The sequence below is a fragment of the Heterodontus francisci genome, chromosome 30 (genome assembly GCF_036365525.1).
Source record: "Heterodontus francisci isolate sHetFra1 chromosome 30, sHetFra1.hap1, whole genome shotgun sequence".
NCBI classification, from domain to species: Eukaryota; Metazoa; Chordata; class Chondrichthyes; order Heterodontiformes; family Heterodontidae; genus Heterodontus; species Heterodontus francisci.
This window is the reverse complement of record NC_090400.1, coordinates 46,614,728-46,634,529: the sequence shown is the minus strand read 5'-3', so window position 1 is coordinate 46,634,529 and position 19,802 is coordinate 46,614,728. Positions and strand designations below refer to the sequence as shown.

At 43.9% G+C, this 19,802-nt stretch overlaps 1 protein-coding gene across 1 annotated transcript in view; it reads left to right on the top strand.

Annotated features, from left to right (window-relative positions):
• The first annotated feature begins 8,486 nt into the window (after positions 1-8,486).
• heatr6 (HEAT repeat containing 6) overlaps positions 8,487-19,802 on the top strand; it is a 70,290-nt gene continuing 58,974 nt past the window's right edge. The window contains exon 1 of the mRNA XM_068010494.1: positions 8,487-8,696. Within this exon, the coding sequence (XP_067866595.1) occupies positions 8,505-8,696 (192 nt within the window). The 5' untranslated portion in view covers positions 8,487-8,504. The remainder of the gene's footprint in view (positions 8,697-19,802) is intronic.

Sequence of the window (19,802 nt, the reverse complement as noted above, 5' to 3'; positions counted from 1 at the left end):
CCTGTATCCCATGGGCTTTTACTTAACCCAAAATGGTCATTCTGCATGAGAACATACAGAGTGAATGTCACTTAACTATGAGGGATGTCACAGCTATCCCAATTCTGTCCTTATTCGTTGCCAATACATACAAGGGTTACTGGTTGGTATTCAGGAGTGGCACCACAGTCCATCTCCTTACAAGGTGGGGGGGGGGGGCGAGGGGGGGAGGTGGGGAGATACTGATTAAACTGAAAGCTTATTTATCAATGCCCAAGCTGAGGAAAATTATTCTGAGGCCTGAATGGAAAGTTTTGCTAAGGTAATTGGCAAATACGTGGCTGTTTGAAGTTTTTGGGATGTGGGTGATGCTGTCAAGGCCCTTCTCCTTGAACTGCTGCAGTCTTTTTTTATTCAATTCATTCATGACTTGTGGGTGTCACTGGCTAGGACAGCATTTATTGACCAACCCTAATTGCCCTTAAGAAGATGGTGGTAAGTTGCTTTCTTGAACCGCTGCAGTCCATATGGTGAAGGTACACCATGGTGCTGTTAGATAGGGATTTCCAGGATTTAGACCCAGAGATAATGAAGGAATAACAATATAGTTCCAAGGCAGGATGGTGTGTGACTTGGAGGGGAACTTGCAGGTGGTGGTGTTTCCATGCACTTGCTGCCCTTGTCCTTCTAGGGAGTACAGGCTATGGGTTTGGGAGGTGCAGTTGAAGAGGCCTTGGTGAGTTGCTGCAGTGCATCTTGTAATAGTACACACTTCAGCCACGTTGCACTAGTGGTGGAGGGAGTGAATGTTTCTGGTCACCCCTACAAGATACACAGCAGCAACTCACCAAGGCTCCTTCAACAGCACCTTCCAAACCTACGATCTCTACCATCTAGAAGGACAAGGGCAGCAGACATATGGGAACACCACCAACTGCAGTTCTCCTCCAAGCCACACACCATCCTGAATTGGAACTATATTGCTGTTCCTTCACTGTCACTGGGTCAAAAATCCTGGAATTCTCTCCTTAACAGCATAGTGGATGTACCTACACCACATGGACTGTGGCGCTTCAAGAAGGCAGCTCACCACCACCTTCTCAAGGACAATTAGCGATGGGCAATAAATGCTGGCCTTGCCAGCAATAGTCACATGCTGTGAATGAATTGAAAAAAAGGACTGCAGCAGTTCAAGGAGAAGGGCCTTGCCAGCAGCACCCACATCCCAAGGGCATTTTTAAAATTTAAACAGCGGCCTAGTCCTGGATGGTGTTGAGCTTCTTGAGCGTTGTTGGAACCACACCCATCCAGGTAAGTGGAGAGTATTTCATCACACTCCTAACTAGCACTTTGCAGATGGTGGAAAGGCTTTGGGGAATCAGGAGATGAGTCACGTCACAGAATATCCAGCCTCTGGCCTTCTCTTGTAGCCACGGTGTTTATGTGGCTGGCCCAGTTAAGTTTCTGGTCAATGGTGACCCTTAAGATGTTGACAGCGGGGGATTCAACAATGGTAATGCTGTTGCATGTCCAGGGGAGCTCGTTAGACTCTTCCTTGTTGGAGATGGTCATTGCCTAACACTTAGGTGACGAGAATGTTACTTGCCAGTTAGTAGCATGAGCCTGAATGTTGTCCGGGTCTTTTTGCATGTGGGCACAGTCTGCTTCATTATCTGAGGAGCTGTAAATGAAAGTGAACACTGTGCAATCATCAGTTAACATTCCTGCTTCTGACCTTACATTGGAAGAAAGGTCATTGATGAAGGGGCTGTAGATGGTTGGGCCTAGGACATTGCCCTCAGGAGCTCCTGCAGCAATGTCCTTCAGCTGAGATGACTGGCCTGCAACAACCATCATCCTTTGTGTCAGCCTGTGGAGACTTTTCCCTTGATTCCCACTGACTACATTTTACTCGGGCTCTTTGATGCCATACTCGGTCAAATGCTGTCTTGATGTCAAGGGCAGTCCCTCTCACCTCACCTCTGGAATTCAGTTCTTTTGTCCATATTTGAATCAAGGCTGTAATGGGGCCTGGAGTTGAGTGGTCCTAGTAGAATCTAAACTGAGCATCGGAGAGCAGCTTATTGGTGAGTAAAGCTGCTTGATAGCATTGCTGATCACACCTTCCATCACTTTGCTGATTGTGAGTAGGCTGATGATGTAGTAACTAGCCGGTTTGGATTTTATGGGCAGGACATATCTGGAAAATTTTCCACTTCTCCAGGTAGATGCCAGTGTTGAAGCTGTAGTAGGACAACTTGGCTAGAGGCATGTGTATCTGAATGCATGTAGCATTCAAAACAAAACAGTGCAAATAGAACTAAATAAGTACGATCTGATAGTCATTACAGAGATGTGACAGCAGGATGACATAGATTGGGACCTGAATATTGAAGGGCACATGACATTTAGGAAGGATAGGAAAAAGTGGAGTGGTGGCTCCGCTGCAAGTAATTAGGAAAGCTAATAGAATGTTATCGTTTATTGCGAGGGGAATTGAATACAAAAATAGGAAGGTTATGCTACAGTTATATAGGGCATTGTTGAGATCACATCTGGAGTACTGTGTACAGTATTAGTCTCCTTATTTAAGGAAGAACGTAAATGCATTGGAAGCAGTTCAGAGAAGGTTTACTAGACTAATACCTGGAATGGGCGGGTTGTCTTATGAGGAAAGATTGGACAGGCTAGGCTCGTTTCTGCTGGAATATAGAAGAGTAAGAGGCAACTTAAGCATATAAGATCCTGAGGGGTCTTGACAGGGTGGATGTGGAAAGGATGTTTCCCCTTGTGGGAGAATCTAGAACCATGGGTCACTGTTTGAAAGTAAGGGATCACCCATTTAAGACAGAGATGAGGAGACATTTTTTCTATCAAAGCATGGTAAGTCTTTGGAATTCTCTTCCTCAAAAGGCAGTGGAAGCAGATCTTTGAATATTTTTAAGGCAGAGGTAGATAGATTCTTGATAAGCAAGGAGGTGAAAGGTTATCCGGGGTAGGCAGGAATGTGGAGTCAAGGTTACAATCAGATCAGCCATGATCTTGTTGAATGGCAGAGCAGGCTTGAGGGGCCGAATGGCCTACTCCTGCTTCTAATTCATATGTTTAGTTTAGAGATACAGCACTGAAACAGGCCCTTCGGCCCACCGAGTCTGTGCTGACCATCAACCACCCATTTATACTAATCCTACATTCCTACCACATCCCCACCTGTCCCTATATCCCTACCACCTACCTATACTAGGGGCAATTTATAATGGCCAATTAACCTATCAACCTGCAAGTCTTTGGCATGTGGGAGGAAACCGGAGCACCCGGAGGAAACCCACGCAGAACTTGCAAACTCCACACAGGCAGTACCCAGAATTGAACCCGGGTCGCTGGAGCTGTGAGGCTGCGGTGCTAACCACTGCGCCACTGTGCCGCCCGTATGTTAATCCTGGAGCATAAGGCTTCAGCATTGCTGCCATGATGTTGCTGGGGTCCATAGCCTTTGCTATATCCAGTGTGCTCAGCTGTTTCTTAATTTCACATGGAGTGAATTGAATTGGCTGAAGGCTGGCATCTCTGATAGTGGGGCCCTCAAAAGGAGGTCGAGATGGATCATCCACTCAGCAATTTTGTGTTTTGCACTGACATGCTGGGCTCCACTATCATTTAAAAAAAAAATTCATTCATGGGATGTGGGCGACACTGGCCAGGCCAGCATTTATTGCCCATCCCTAATTGCCCTTGAGAAGGTGGTGGTGAGCTGCCTTCTTGAACCGCTGCAGTCCATTTGGGGTAGGTATACCCACAGTGCTGTTAGGAAGGGAGTTCCAGGATTTTGACCCAGTGACAGTGAAGGAACGGCGATATAGTTCCAAGTCAGAATGGTGTGTGACTTGGAGGGGAACTTGCAGGTGGTGGTGTTCCCAAATATTTGCTGCCCTTGTCCTTCTAGTTGGCAGAGGTCGCGGGTTTGGAAGGTGCTATCAAAGGAGCCTTGGTGCATTGCTGCAGTGCATCTTGTAGATGGTACACACTGCTGCCACTGTGCGTCGGTGGTGGAGGAATTGAATGTTTGTAGATGGGGTGCCAATCAAGCGGGTTGCTTTGTCCTGGATGGTGTCGAGCTTCTTGAGTGTTGTTGGAGCTGCACCCATCCAGGCAAGTGGAGAGTATTCCATCACACTCCTGACTTGTGCCTTGTAGATATTGGACAGGCTTTGGGGAGTCAGGAGGTGAGTTAACCGCCTCAGGATTCCTAGCCTCTGACCTGCTCTTGTAGCCACGGTATTTACATGGCTACTCCAGTTCAGTTTCTGGTCAATGGTAATCCCTGGGATGTTGATAGTAGGGGATTAAGCGGTGGTAATGCTGTTCAATGTCAAGGGGAGATGGTTAGATTCTCTCTTGTTGGAGATGGTCATTGCCTGGCACTTGTGTGGCGCGAATGTTACTTGCCACTTATCAGCCCAAGCCTGGATATTGTCCAGGTCTTGCTGCATTTCTACACGGACTGCTTCAGTATCTGAGGAGTCACGAATGGTGCTTAACATTGTGCAATCATCCACGAACATCCCCACTTCTGACCTTATGATTGAAGGAAGGTCATTGATGAAGCAGCTGAAGATGGTTGGGCCTAGGACACTACCCTGAGGAACTCCTGCAGTGATGTCCTGGAGCTGAGATGATTGACCTCCAACAACCACAACCATCTTCCTTTGCGCTAGGTATGACTCCAGCCAGCGGAGGGGTTTCCCCCTGATTCCCATTGACCTCAGTTTTGCTAGGGCTCCTTGATGCCATATTGGGTCAAATGCTGCCTTGATGTCAAGGGCAGTCACTCTCACCTCACCTCTTGAGTTCAGCCCTTTTGTCCATATTTGAACCAAGGCTGTAATGTGGTCAGGAGCTGAGCGGCCGTGGCGGAACCCAAACTGAGCATCACTGAGCAGGTTATTGCTAAGCAAGTGCTGCTTGATGGCACTGTTGATGACACCTTCCATCACTTTACTGATGATTGAGAGTAGGCTGATGGGGCGGTAATTGGCCGGGTTGGATTTGTCCTGCTTTTTGTGTACACGACATACCTGGGCAATTTTCCACATTGCAGGGTAGATGCCAGTGTTGTAGCTGTACTGGAACAGCTTGGCTAGGGGTGCAGCAAGTTCTGGAGCACAGGTCTTCAGTACTATTGCCGGAATATTGTCAGGGCCCATAGTTTTTGCAGTGTCCAGTGCCTTCAGTCGTTTCTTGATATCACGCGGAGTGAATCGAATTGGCTGAAGTCTGGCATCTGTGATGATGGGGACTTCAGGAGGAGGCCGAGATGGATCATCAACGCGGCACTTCTGACTGATGGGCTGAGCTCCCCCATCATTGAGGATGGGGATATTTGTGGAGCAACCTCCTCCAGTTAGTTGTTTAATTGTCCACCACCATTCACGGCTGGATGTGGCAGGACTGCAGAGCTTAGATCTGATCCATTGGTTATGGGATAGTTTAGCTCTGTCTATCGCATGCTGCTTACGCAGTTTGGCACGCAGATAGTCCTGTGTTGTAGCTTCACCAGGTTGACACCTCAGTTTGAGGTATGCCTGGTGCTGCTCCTGGCATGCCCTCCTGCACTCTTCATTGAACCAGGGTTGGTCTCCTGGCTTGATGGTAATGGTAGAGTGGGGGATATGCCGGGCCATGAGGTTACAGATTGTGGTTGAGTACAATTCTGCTGCTGCTGATGGCCCACAGTGCCTCATGGATGCCCAGTTTTGCATTGCTAGATCTATTCGAAATCTATCCCATTTAGCACAGTGATAGTGCCACACAACACGATGGAGGGTATCCTCAAGGTGAAGGCGGGACTTCGTCTCCACAAGGACTGTGCGGTGGTCACTCGTACCAATACAGTCATGGACAGAAGCATCTGCAGCAGGCAGATTGCTGAGGACGAGGTCAAGTATGTTTTTCCCTCGTGTTGGTTCCCCCACCACCTGCCGCAGACCCAGTCTAGCAACTATGTCCTTTCGCACTCGGCCAGCTCAGTCACTAGTTGATGCTACCAAGCCACTCTTGGTGATGGACATTGAAGTCCCCCACATACAGTACATTTTGTGCCCTTGCCACCCTCAGTGCTTCCTCCAAGTGGTGTTCAACATGGTGGAGTACTGAGTCATCAGCTGAGGGAGGGCGGTCGGTGATAATCAGTAGGAGGTTACCTTGCCCATGTTTGACCTGATGCCATAACACTTCTCGGGGTCCGGAGTCGATGTTGAGGACTCCCAGGGCAATTCCCTCCCTACTGTATACCACTGTGCCACCACCTCTGCTGGGTCTGTCCTGCCAGTGGGACAGGACATACCCAGGGATAGTGATTGCAGTGTCTTGGACATTGTCTGTAAGGTATGATTCCGTGAGTATGACTATGTCAGTCTGTTGCTTGACTAGTCTGTGGGACAGCTCTCCCAACTTTGGCACAAGCCCCCAGATGTTAGTAAGGAGGATTTTGCAGGGTCGACAGGGCTGGGTTTGCCGTTGTCATTTCCGGTGCCTAGGTCGATGCCGGGTGGTCCGTCCGGTTTCATTCCTTTTTATTAACTTCGTAGCGGTTAGGTACAACTGAGTGGCTTGCTAGGCCATTTCAGAGGGCATGTAAGAGGGTGGGTCTGGAGTCACATGTAGGCCAGACCAGGTAAGGACAGCAGATTTCCTTCCCTAAAGGACATTAGTGAACCAGATGGGTTTTTACAACAATCGACAATGGTTTCATGGCCATCATTAGACTAGCTTTTAATTCCATATTTATTAATTGAATTCAAATTCCACCTTCTGCTGTGGTGGGATTCGAACCCATGTCCCCAGAGAAACACCCTGGGTCTCTGGGTTACTAATCCAGTGATAATACCACAAAGCCACCGCCTACCCCTATGGATGGGGACATTCATGGAGCCCATGAGTTGTTTAATTGTCCACCACCATTCACAACTGGATGTGGCAGGACTCCAGAGATTTGATCTGATCCATTGGTTGTCAGATTGCTTAGCTCTGTCTTTAGCATGCTGCTTCCAGTGTGCAGCATATTTTTAGTCCTGTGTTGAAGCGTCACCAGCTTGGTACCTTCTTTTTCGGTACACCTAATGCTGTTCCTGGGATGCTCTCCTCGACTCCTCATTGAACTAGGGTTGGTCTACTGGCTTGATGGTAATGGCAGACTGAGGAATGTGCCAGGCCATGAGGTTACGGATTGTGGTGATATACAATTCTGCTGCTGCGGATGGCCCACAGCGCCTCATGGCTGCTCAGTTTTGAGTTGATGGTGTCCTTGTACTGATGGTGTTCCCATAATGGCGTTAGGTTGATAATTCCAGCATGTTGACCCAACAATAATATAGGAATGACAGGATATATCCAAGTTCAGATGATGAAACCTCATATACTAGTGTCATTAAAGACAAACACACTGAGAAAAAGAAAGAAAAAAAATGGAGATTTGAAACAACAGAGAATTCTGGAAATACACAGCTGGTCCGTCAGCATCTGTAAAGATAAAAGCCAGTTTAACATTTTGGGTACACTTCTTTGCCAGAACTGAAAACTGAAAAATAAGGAAACCCCTTAGAAGACAATATGAATTTGCAATTTGGATTAATACAGTATGGAAAATAGCCAAATCTGCAAAAATCATGTACTTTCCAATGCTGAACAGGACTAATTATTCAAAATCTGGTCCTTGTTTCTAGTCTATCAACCGCTTATAGACACATCAAAAGCTGCCCCACTTGCCAAGTACCTGGACACACCCATCTCTTCTGTAACAGGGTAACAATCAGAGGCCTAGCAGCATCACACAAATCTACCAGGCCTGGTACAGTGTAACAGTGAAGGAGCAAAATACACAGTAACACCACTAAATCCACCTGGTATCTCCAAAATCAACCACAACCCCAACTACCCAATAAAGCTATCGTTACTACCATGTATCACGTACATACGGTGTATACTATGAATGTAACTATGTAAACGTGTTGTAACCAAAAAACAATTAGAATTATAAAAGACAATACATATTTGTGGGAACTAAAACTTGAATGGGGTTAAAAAAAAGGCCTTCAGGTTCTATTGAGATGATTATAAATTAATAACCCTTGACACCGGATCCCAACCAGAGAAAATAGTTTTTCCCTATTCACACTCAAATGCCTTCATAATCTTGTTTTTAAAAAAAACTTTCATTAAATATCTTTGTTACAGTGAAAATAGTCCCAACGTTTTCAAATCTCTGCTCATTTACCTCTTATCTGTCCCCTATTAATATCTCAGTTGGCAACTTACTCTGCCAAGGAACATTTATTTTCAAAAAGTCAACAAAGAAAGAATTGAATGCCTCTTGATCCAGACAAAAAGAACACACAGAGAGGGATGAAACTTTGCAAACCAGTTGTTGGTGTAAGTGTGCCCTTTAACCCGGAGGAAGTTCTTGGTTGTGTGGAGTGTTACCATAGAGAGAAGCCCAGGTTGAAGGAAGTGAGTCAGTGGGAAGAGCCATGGCTGCTGAGGAAGGGCTCAGGGAGGGAGCAGCCGCTCATCCTCATCCAGACTGCGACTTCCAGCGCTTCTACACCAAACTCTTCACCATCAGGGCATCGGACAGCGAGAACTTCAAAACCGAGATCAACCTGGTGTTCGATCAGCTCATCTCTGAAAATTATCTCAACGGTTCCAACATAAGCCGCGAGGTAGGGATCAGGCATGTGGGGGGGGGGGGGGGGGTGGGCACAGTTACTAAATATAATCAAACTACCATTGCTGTCGTTCATTTCCCTGCTGCAACTCGTATAATCAGAGAAACGATTGTTTCAAATTTACTTGTGTTGTGCACAGCAACAAGCATCGCCGAAGCAAAAGATACCTGTCTCTTGCCTGGTATATTTAAAGGGGCACAGTCTTGTAGCCCTCCTCAACCCAAACACAAGTTTCTCATCCTCTTGAAGTTGGGCTTTCTTGTGCAGCTCATCTTCCATTACCTAGTTGAATTTGACATGCTTGTCAACGGTGACTACAGTTCAAAAGTACTTCATTGGTTGTAAAGCCCTTTGGGACATACTGAGGTCGTGAAAGGGGCTTTGTATACAGCGCTTTAGACAGTGAGTGTTGTCAGAATATTTGAATGTTAAGAGCATCAACTTGTCATCATCCGCTGTCTGCACACACGCACAGGTGATTTGGAGTGGGATCCCTGGTAAATATTTTCTTCCCCTCTTCCCTAGACCAGTTATAGAGTCTGTCCTATCAACCCGAATGCTGTATAACCTGGAGATTGACCCTTGGATTTCTGATGTTATGTGGTTCAGTACTGCCCCATACAGCATATTTTCCAATTTGTTCGTTTGGAAAACACATGGTGCTACAGCAAAGCTTCTGTGCATGTGTCAAAAATGTCAACTTGCTGATGACTCAGTGGGTAAATGGAATGAAGAATAACAACTTAGGCAAGTTATTGGAGGGGAGCCAGCACCCAAAGAATTGTCCCTCCGCACCTTTAATTGATATAGGTAATGAATTATGCATCCTGTTGAATTCTGGAGCTGGTCAGTTGGATCAAAATGATCTTTTCTCGTCCTGCATGGATATAGGTTGCTGTATTTGCCTACATAACAACACTGAGTAAATTCAATAACAATTATATAGTGCTTTTAACGGCACAGTGGTGCAGTGGTTAGCACCGCAGCCTCACAGCTCCAGGGACCTGGGTTCGATTCTGGGTACTGCCTGTGCGGAGTTTGCAAGTTCTCCCTGTGACCGCGTGGGTTTTCGCCGGGTGCTCCGGTTTCCTCCCACAGCCAAAGACTTGCAGGTTGACAGGTAAATTGGCTATTGTAAATTGCCCCTAGTGTAGGTAGGTGGTAGGGAATATGGGATTACTGTAGGGTTAGTATAAATGGGTGGTTGTTGGTCGGCACAGACTCGGTGGGCTGAAGGGCCGGTTTCAGTGCTGTATCTCTAAATAAATAAATAAACATAGTATAATGTCTCACAGTACTGTGATTCATTGGATGTGAAGTGCTTTATAGGACATCTGGAGATTATGAAAAGCACAATATAAATGCAAGATAGTTCATTCTATTTTCTGTCAGGGGAGATGGGGAGAAAATAGTGGGCGAGAGGAGTCATGGTGACATACATGATATGCAGCTACCTTATTCTCTTCCCTCATTGACCTCCTTCAAAATTAGTACTAAATTAATGAAGTCTTTCAAAAAGAAGCGTACACTTATTTGGATAGAAATGGAACTGAAGATTATAGGGATATGGGTGAGTTAATAATTTATGGAGCACTGAGAGGCATGTACTTTAGGATAGCGATATTATCTGGAGCAAATCTTGGAATTTTTATTTGTGTTTAATCATTGACCTCAGAAAATTTTAATAGGAGGCTATGACAGTGCAGTTTGGAGGGAACAGTTTTGACAGGCCTAATAGATTTGTCCTTTTCTACACTTTACATTCTTAAGTGTAAAAACGATGGTGCCCATTTAAATATGTTTCTATTTTCAACTTTCAAAGAAGATTCTGATTATAAATATTTTAATGTTTTCATTGCTTTTTCATAGTGGAGTTTCATCAATCTAGTATAATGGAAAAATATTGCAGGAACTATCCAGTAGTTTCTAACACTTCAAGGCTATATTTATGCAATAATTGTACTGTGCCTTTGGTAAGATGTGTGAAATGGGTGTGTGTATTATGTGCGTCAGGCTGCAGGAGAACTTGCAACAAAATATGACTGAGAAAGAACGACTGATCTTTGTCTGACTGGATTGTTGTATCTTCTAATAGCTGCAGTGCTTGCCGCACTTGCTTCACACGATTGTGTACTTCTGTTTGTCTCTCTCATTTTTTCCAGTGTTTCATTTTGATGCTTTCCTATCCTACCCCCAACCCTGCCAAGTCTTGTCGTAGTAGAGGTGCTTTGCATTAAAGCCCCTCTCACCTGTGTTTGCTGGATAATTGTCTTTTTAAAAGTGACTGCTTTCCACCCACCCTAAAACCAAAATGTGACCAAGATAATCATTGAGAATCATCATGACGAATTATGAAAATACACAAAATCTAATCAGCATCACTTTTTAAAAAGAAAATCTACAATTCGTTGAATGCCACAGGCATGCAGTAGATGCATGAGGAACCTCAAAATGGTGACAAGGGAGAAAATTAAATTAAATTCTCAAAGGCCCAAAGGCTCTAAGGCACCTTTTATTTAAACAAAAACTTTTTAAAAAAGAAAACAGAATGGTATTAGGAAACTGATTTGGGTAGACATGCACAGTATGCCTGAGGCGCTGACAGCTGAGCTGTTCAGAATATTCCATGAAGAAAAGAGGGACTTCATCACTGGACTTCCTGCTGCTTGGTAAGTATAAAATGCAGCTTGTTTTCTGTATAATCTCCCTGTGCAGCAAAAATTATTGGAAAATACTGTGCATGTCTACCCAAATCAATTTCCTAATACCATTCTGTTTTCTTTAAAAATAATGTGTGGACTTCATCGGCAAGACTGGATTTATTGCCCATCTCTGATTGCCCTCAGAAAGCTTGAGACAACTGGGTGCCTTTCAAGGTCACTGCAAGGGGCAGTTAAGAATCAGTTACACTGATTAAGTCACATATTTGCTAGACCAGGTAAGGATGACAGGTTTCTCTCCCTACCGGACATGAATGAACCCGTTGGGTTTTTCCGACAATCCCACAGTTTTATGGTCACTTTTACTGCCACCAAATCTTCATTTTGAGATTTTTCAAACTGAATTCGAATTCTTGAACACCTGCACTCTAGAATATTAGTCCCATCCTCATGATTACTAACCAGTCCAGAACATAACCACTATACCAATGTTTCCAAATACTGCAAATACCTAATGCAGATGCATGGAGTCCCTGGTGAATATTCCACACAACTTCATTTGACCTGCATGTATTTTTCTCTGATTGGCATCTGCAGCAATTTTCCTCCATGCACGATCTTAAGACATAAATTATATGTTGTTCTTCTCCCTTCAGATGAGCTGTCGTGATCCAGCTGTGTTGCAATTTAGAGCCCACAATCATCTCGAAGAAAAAAGAGTGACAGGACACTGTAGGGGCAAAATGGTCTCTGACACTTATCATTGGGAGGTGTTAGCCAAAGAGTGCTGCTGAGGAACAGGGAGATTCACTGCCTCCCACTGGATCCATCACAGGCCCTTCTGAGCATGCATAAGGGTCTGCAGTAATGAACTACTTCCAAATGTTGCCCCGCCCCCGCATCACAGGGTCTTGCAGAGGAGTGTATGTTTTGCATAATCTGGCCACTGGCAGTGTTCATGCCAGCACACAATGCAGGAACACCCAGAAACACACTGACATATTCTGATTGCATAATATTGGAATTGGCACAATTAACAGGGCTGGTTGGCATTCCAGTCAGTTGGCACACCACACTGGTAAAAAACTAACAACCTGCCTCATAATATCCTTCTCAAATCTTTCTCCAACCTGACTATGGGACTATCACCCATTTCTTCTTGCGATGGACGTGTTTCCAGCCCAGAATATCCCCCAGTGAAACATCCCTTAAATGGACAGATTCTACCAGAGTTTGGCATCCAGCTTTCTTTTTCATTCGTTCATGGGGTGTTCATCCCTAAATGCCCTTGAGAAGATGGTGGTGAGCCACCTTCTTGAACCACTGCAGTCCATATGGTGAAGGTACTCCCACTGTACTATTAGGGAGGGAGTTCCAGGATTTTTTCCAGAGATAATGAAGGAACGGTGATATATTCCAAATCAGGATGGTGTGTCTATTCGAGGGGAACTTGCAGGTGATGATGTTCCATACAACTGCTGCCCTTGTTCTTCAAGGCAGTATAGGTCACGGGTTCAGGAGGTGCTGTCAGTGGAGCCTTGACAAGTTGCTGCAGTGCACTGCAGCCACGGTGCCCCTGTGTGGAGGGAGTGAATGCTGAAGGTGGTGGATGGGGTGCCAATCAAGCGGGCTGCTTTGTCCTGCATGGTGTCGAGCTTCTTGAGTGTTGTTGGAGTTGCACTCATCCAGGCAATTGGAGAGTATTCCATCAGACTCCTGACTTTTAGATGGTGGAAAGGCTTTGGGGAGTCAGGAGGTGAGTTACTTGCTGCAGAATTCTCAGTCTGTGACCTGCTTTTGTAGCCACAGTGTTTATGTGGTTGGTCCAGTTCAGTTTCTATTCAATGGTGACCCTCCCAAGATGTTATAGATGGGCAATGATAAAGCCGTTAAATGTCAAGGAGAGATGGTTAGACCCTCTCTTGTTGGAGATAGTCATTGCCAGTCACTTGCGTGGCAAAAATGTTACTTGCCACTAATCAGCCCAAGCCTGAATGTTGTCCAGATCTTGCTGCACATGGGCATGCACTGCTTCAGTATCTGAGGAGTTGTGAATGAAACTGAACACTATACAATTTCAAGGAACATCTCTACTTCTGACCTTATGTTGGAGGGAATGTCATTGATGGGCTTAGGAACCGCCAGTGACTCCAGCCAGTAGAAAATTTTCCCCAATTCCAATTGACTGAATTTTATTAGGGCCCCTTGATGCCACACATGGTCAAATGCAGACTTGATGTCAAAGGCAGTCACTGTCACCTCACCTATGGAATTCAGCTCTTTTATCTATGATTGGATCAAGGTTGTAACGAAGTCTGGAGCCAAGTGGCTCTGGTGGAACCCAAACTGAGCATCAGTGAGCAGATTATTGGTAAATATCACTTGATAGCACTGTTGACATCCTCTTCCATCATTTTGCTGATGGTTGAGAGTAGGCTTTTTGGGGTCGTAATTGAACAGATTGGATTTCTGGTGCTTTTTGTGGACAAGATATACTGGGAAATTTTCCATTTGTTGGGTAGATGCTCAGCTAGGGATGCAGCTAGTTCTGGAGCACCATTCTTTAGCACTACAGCTGGGATGTTGCCAGGGCCCATAGCCTTTGCTGTATCCAGTGCGCTCAGCCATTTCTTGATATCGTGTGGAGGATATCAAATTGGCTGTGATGCTGGGGACCTCAGGAGGAGGCTGAGATAGATCATCCACTTGGCACTTGCAGTCATCATTCAGGATGGCGATGTTCATGGAGACTCCTCTTCTTGTTAGTTGTTTAATTGTCCAGCATCATTCATGATTGGATGTGGCAGAACTACAGAGCTTTGATCCGATCTGTTGGTTGTGGGATCGCTTCGCTCTGTCTATAGCATGCTGCTTCCACTATTTAGCATGCATGTAGTCATGTGTTGTAGCTTCATCAAGTTGACATCTCATTTTAGGTATGCCTGGTGCTGCTCCTGGCATGCTGTCCCGCACTCCCCTGATTTGACAGTAATGGTAGAGTGAGGGATATGTCGGGCCATGAGGTTACAAGTTGTGGTGGAATACAATTATGCTGCTGCTGATGGCCTACACAACCTCATCAATGCCCAACTTTGAGCTGCTAGATCCATTCTATCCCATTTAGCACAATGGTCGTTTCACACAATACGATGGAGGATGTCGTCAGTGTGAAGACAAGACTTCATCTCCACAATGACTATGCAATGGTAACTCCTACCTATATGGTCATGGACAGATGCATCTGCAACAGGTAGATTGGTAGAGACAAGGTCAAACAGGTTTTTCTCTCATGTTGGTTCGCTGACCACCTGCCGCAGGCCCAGGCTTGGCCATTCAGGACTCAGTCAGCTTGGTCAGTAGTGGTGCTAATGAGCCGCTCTTGGTGATGGACATTGAAGTCCCCCACCCGGAGTACATTTTGTGCCCTTGTTAAACCTGTAAATAGAAATATGTAACCAAGCAAACGTAGATATTGTGTGAGGATATCATGACTTTGAACTTTCATTTATTTTGGATAGATTGGTGTAGTATTGCATAGAGTTATAATATTGTGTGCAGAAATGTTAATTAATTGTATTTACCATCAAGGCATTTCTAGTTGCTTCCTCAGAGTATAGTAAAAATAATTACAGCCAGTGATTTGTTTTAAAAACTGTCAGTATTGAATTTGCATGTAATATTTTCCTTTTTTCGATGTAAAAGTTTGGTGTCTCTAGTGTTGTCTATTACTTCCACAATAGCAGGATCTTCACTTCATGTATAGATTGGAAAGGCTGGTGAAGGTGGAAAGAGCACCCGAACTGAATGGCCGTGGTCCATACTGCAGTTTGAAACTATTGGGAGAGAATTATGAGGGCCATGGATTCAAGCTCTAAAGAACTACTTTACATTGAGAGTAGTGAATTCATCAAACAGGGTGTTTGGAAAAGGGGTCAAAACAGATAGTTGCAAGACAGAACTGAATGGATATTGGGAAGATATTGAGGGAGATAGAAAATGTATTTTTTTTCAAAGTTTGCTTATCAGTAAGATGGAATGTAATGTTCTCTTCTACCCCTTTCATATTCCTAAATTAAGTAGTGTTTTAAGAGAAGCCAAGCTTATGTTGTAAAAGCCTCTTGATTTTAATATTAAAAAAATTGTTCTTGGGATGACGGTGACACTTGCCCTTCCTCAAATTGCCCTGAGAACATTAATAGTCAATCATGTAATGTGGGACTGGAGTCAAGTGCAAGTGAGATTAGATAGGGGTGGCAGATTCCTTTCCCTGAATGACATTAGTGAACCAGTCAAGTTTTGAATAACAACTATCATGGTCATATTTTGAGATGGGCGGGGAGGGGGGAGAATATCCACGAACTTTCAAATTTATTACATTTAATTTCACAACATGTTATGGTAGGATCTGAACTCCTGACTTCTGGGTTTCTACTCCAATACCATAGTGAGTAGGCAGTTTTACTGTAATTGCTCTTAACTGTCTTCTTTTGTTCTGTTCAGATATACATTTTCATGCTAAACATGTTTTGGCTTTCCCAGTTTCAACTGAAGACATTTCCCTTTGTCTGTCCATCTATTCAGAATTTGTATGGCCTGAACTGCACAATTATGAGAATCCAAAACACAGAAGGCTCATTGCAAATGTATGCATCAATTTGGAGGACACTCTAACTGCCCCTGTACATTGTAACTCCATATCCAAACACCTTGGCTGACAGCTTTTTTCTCAACGTGATGGATCATCTGAATTCCATCCTGATCCATTTGTGAGCTTTAACATCAATAAAGCGTGATAATATAACTATTTGGGATTGGCTGAATGATTAATTGCCTATATCCCAGAATAATTGGTTCAACTGATATTTTTAACTACCCAGATTTACTGCCATGTCTAATCCCTGATGGCTTTTATGAATGGACGTAGACATTGCCCAAGTAGCCAATACTTTCTGTATGGCAATAAACCAGCTTTAAAGGTAGCTTAGCATTAGGTAGAATGTCATTATCCTGTAGCTATTGTTGTAAGAACTCTGTACTAATTCTTACTGTCCTCATAGATTACCTAGCATGACAGGAAGCCTTATTTAAATTTCACTGAGTCAGTGCAGTTCCGGGTCTTGTGTAGTTTATCATATTGTCCCATACTTGCTGCTTTATACGATTAATTCAGCTTACAGGTGCAAAAACAGGATCCCATTCCTCAGAGAATGACATCTGGTATTTGCATAATATTAGTTCAGTAAATTTGCAGCTTTGCAAATGTATTTAAAAAAGGTTTTTGCAAAAAAAGTTAACTTTTTTTTCTAGTGACTTCTGTGTGTGAGTCTCAGCTAATTACGGCCAATTGAGGACTGATTTCCAAATGTGGGGTTATTTATTTTTCTTCTTCAATTTTCTCCCTTCCCCTTTGCTTTCCCGAAGGTGTTGACTCATGCCCTTATGCATTCCATAGGTGACTTCCATTCTTTATATGTGAACCTATTGTTAATTGTGTATCAATTGTTTAATTATATGCATGTGGAGGGTGTTAATTGGGGTCTTACTTGAGCACTTGTAAGGAGACTCTTACTGAGTCTGGTGGAAGGTTTGAGTGAGGAGTTACATGTTTGTAACCCTTATACTTTGTACAATAAATGTGAAACTGATTAAAGATAGGCTCCAGCATTATGCACAACGAGCTTTCTGGAATTTAACACCTATGAATTGAGCGTTGACTGGCTGTTTGATCATGAGTCAGCATATACACATTGAGTGGCTCTCAGAGCAGGAATTTTGCGTGCTGTTCTTTTCACCCTCTCTAGTCTAGAACAACGGGGACTCCTCTTAGTGTCTCTCCAGCTCAGATAAATTAGTTAGACACAGACCAGGGCTCAATCCTATGTCCTTCCCGTTCTGTTCAGCTCAGCTCTACCCTGGACAGTAAATTTACCACTGAGCCATTGAGAGAGTTGGGCTGCTTTATGGAGGACTGTTAGAAAATGGGCCATTATTCTGTGATTTGGATTCTCAGGAGCAATAATGGTTCAGCCTGAGTTTTGTTGATCTCAGTGATTCAGTTCTGCATATATATTTCAAGAAACATTTAAATTAGACTACATGTCTAGGGAAGTCCCCTGTAACAGTTTCTGGTTTAGTTTTATGCTCATCAGGAAGGATGTGTTGTTTTATAACAAAATACATGTTGCCATTGTTGGGATGGATATAACATTCTCTGCCTGGCAAGAGCACTCACCACACGGTATAACATTTCAGCTTTTTGCATCAGCCATCCTGTCTGGTGAGGTAGACTTCACAGATTGCACCTCATCTTTTAACAATCAGGGATACTTAAGAAGAGTGAGTACAAAATACAATGGTTGCTTTGGAATAACAGGCTACCTTCATATTAATCGTGCAACCAAAGTGGTTTTACCACTTGGCTGTTTTTGGACTGATAGTCTGTTTTTTGAATGGGCTGTTAGTAAAGTAATAAAGTGAATGTAGACACCAAAACTTTATTAACAAATGAATCCATTTTTACCCTTACTTCTGTATCTTGTGATGTGGACAATTTAGTTTTTTTAGGGATTTCAGATAATGTTCAATATTAGCAAAATAAACATTAGAACTGGTCAAAATTCCAACCTCCATCCCTTCCCTTTTGTCCCCCTGTGTTATTCCTCTACACCCTGCTTGCTTGCTTGCCTTGCCTTTCTGTCCAATCCCTTTATCTTCTGCTGTGCTTTTGGTTTAGCTCAAGGTGGTATCTTTAAGCCAGAGTTCTGATAAACAGATGGTGGCAAGCTGGGTAATTGCACAGAGGGAGGCCTCCAGATCAGCATATGATTCAAGGCTTCTTATTATTTGCTCTGATACACATCAATATTGAGATTTTTACCATCCAGTCAGTGTGATTTGATTGTAGGTTTCATTATAAATGAGAAATTAAAATGAAAAATAATTTTAGTTTGTTCTTGCTTGTCTTTTTTCATCCTTTTAAGATTGTATTTGGACTGCAATCAATACACAATTGTATGATTTGACCATCAGTGACCTCCTAACATGCTTTATATAACTGAGATAAACACTATCATAGCCAAGTATCTTGGGCATTTCTTTTATTTGTTTCTATCTTTTGATGATTACTGGAATGGAGGGGGTGTTTAATTTTCACACTATCTTTTTTTGTTGTTGACATGTGTACATTTTTTTATTTTCCCTCTTTTCTTTGCATTCAGAGCTCTCCTCATACCACACGCCTACCCCATGGAGAGGGCAGGCAGGAGACCCACTTGTAGGCTCTAGCCAAAACCACTATGTATCCAGTGGTCTGTACTCAGCACCCTCCCCATAACCATGTTGTTGACATCAAGAGCTACTGGCTGTAGATTCTCAGACCCAAACCTGAACGTAATCACTTGATTGTGCTGCATTGCTGCTTCAATTCACTGCCAGCATGCAAAGATTAAACCTGTGTATCCTAATATCTTGCTCTTTAGCTTAGCATTCATTATTTGATTATGCTTTTTCAAAGAACCTTGGGACATTTTTCTACATTAAAGGCACAATATAAATGCAAACATTTGTTATTGTTGAACATTGTTTAGCTGTGAGTGTTTATGATCGTCTCCCATCACTGCAACTTTTAACAGGTCTCATCCTGTCATTATCTATGCCTGACCTGCAGTCTTGGTGTCATCAGTTCCACCCAGCAGACTGGGATCTCCCAAGACATCCAATGGTGGACGTATTGGAGATTTGGGGTTCAATCCAGTGTTCCAGTCAGAGTGTGTGCATTTGCACTGTAGGGGGCAGGCTTGCATCCAGTCATGCTTTGTTGTAGCTTTCACCTTTTCAAAAACCTGCACGATGGGTCATCCTAATGCCCAAATTGAACATACGAATTAGGAGCAGGAGTAGGCCACTCGGCCCCTCGAGCCTGCTCTGCCATTCAACAAGTTCAGGGCTGATCTGATTGCAACCTCGATTCCACATTTCCGCCTACCCCCGATAACCTTTCATCCCCTTTGCTTATCAAGAATCTATCTACCTCTGCCTTAAAAATATTGAAAGACTCTGCTTCCACTGCCTTTTGAGGAAGAGAGTTCCAAAGACTCACCACCCTCTGAGAGAACAAATGCTCCTCATCTCTGTCTTAAATGGGCGACCCCTTATTTTTAAACAGTGACCCCTAGTCTCCGACACTGAAACAATAGAGGAATGTATGATGGCATTAAGAGAGCTTTTGGGCCAACCATAAAGAAGATCGCCCCCCTCAAGTCTAAATCAGGGGAAACGATCACTGACCAACGCAAGCAAATGGACCGCTGGGTGGAGCACTACCTAGAACTGTACTCCAGGGAAAATGTTGTCACTGATACCGTCCTCAGTGCAACCCAGTCTCTGCCAGTCATGGATGAGCTGGATGAACAGCCAACAAAATCGGAACTCAGTGATGCCA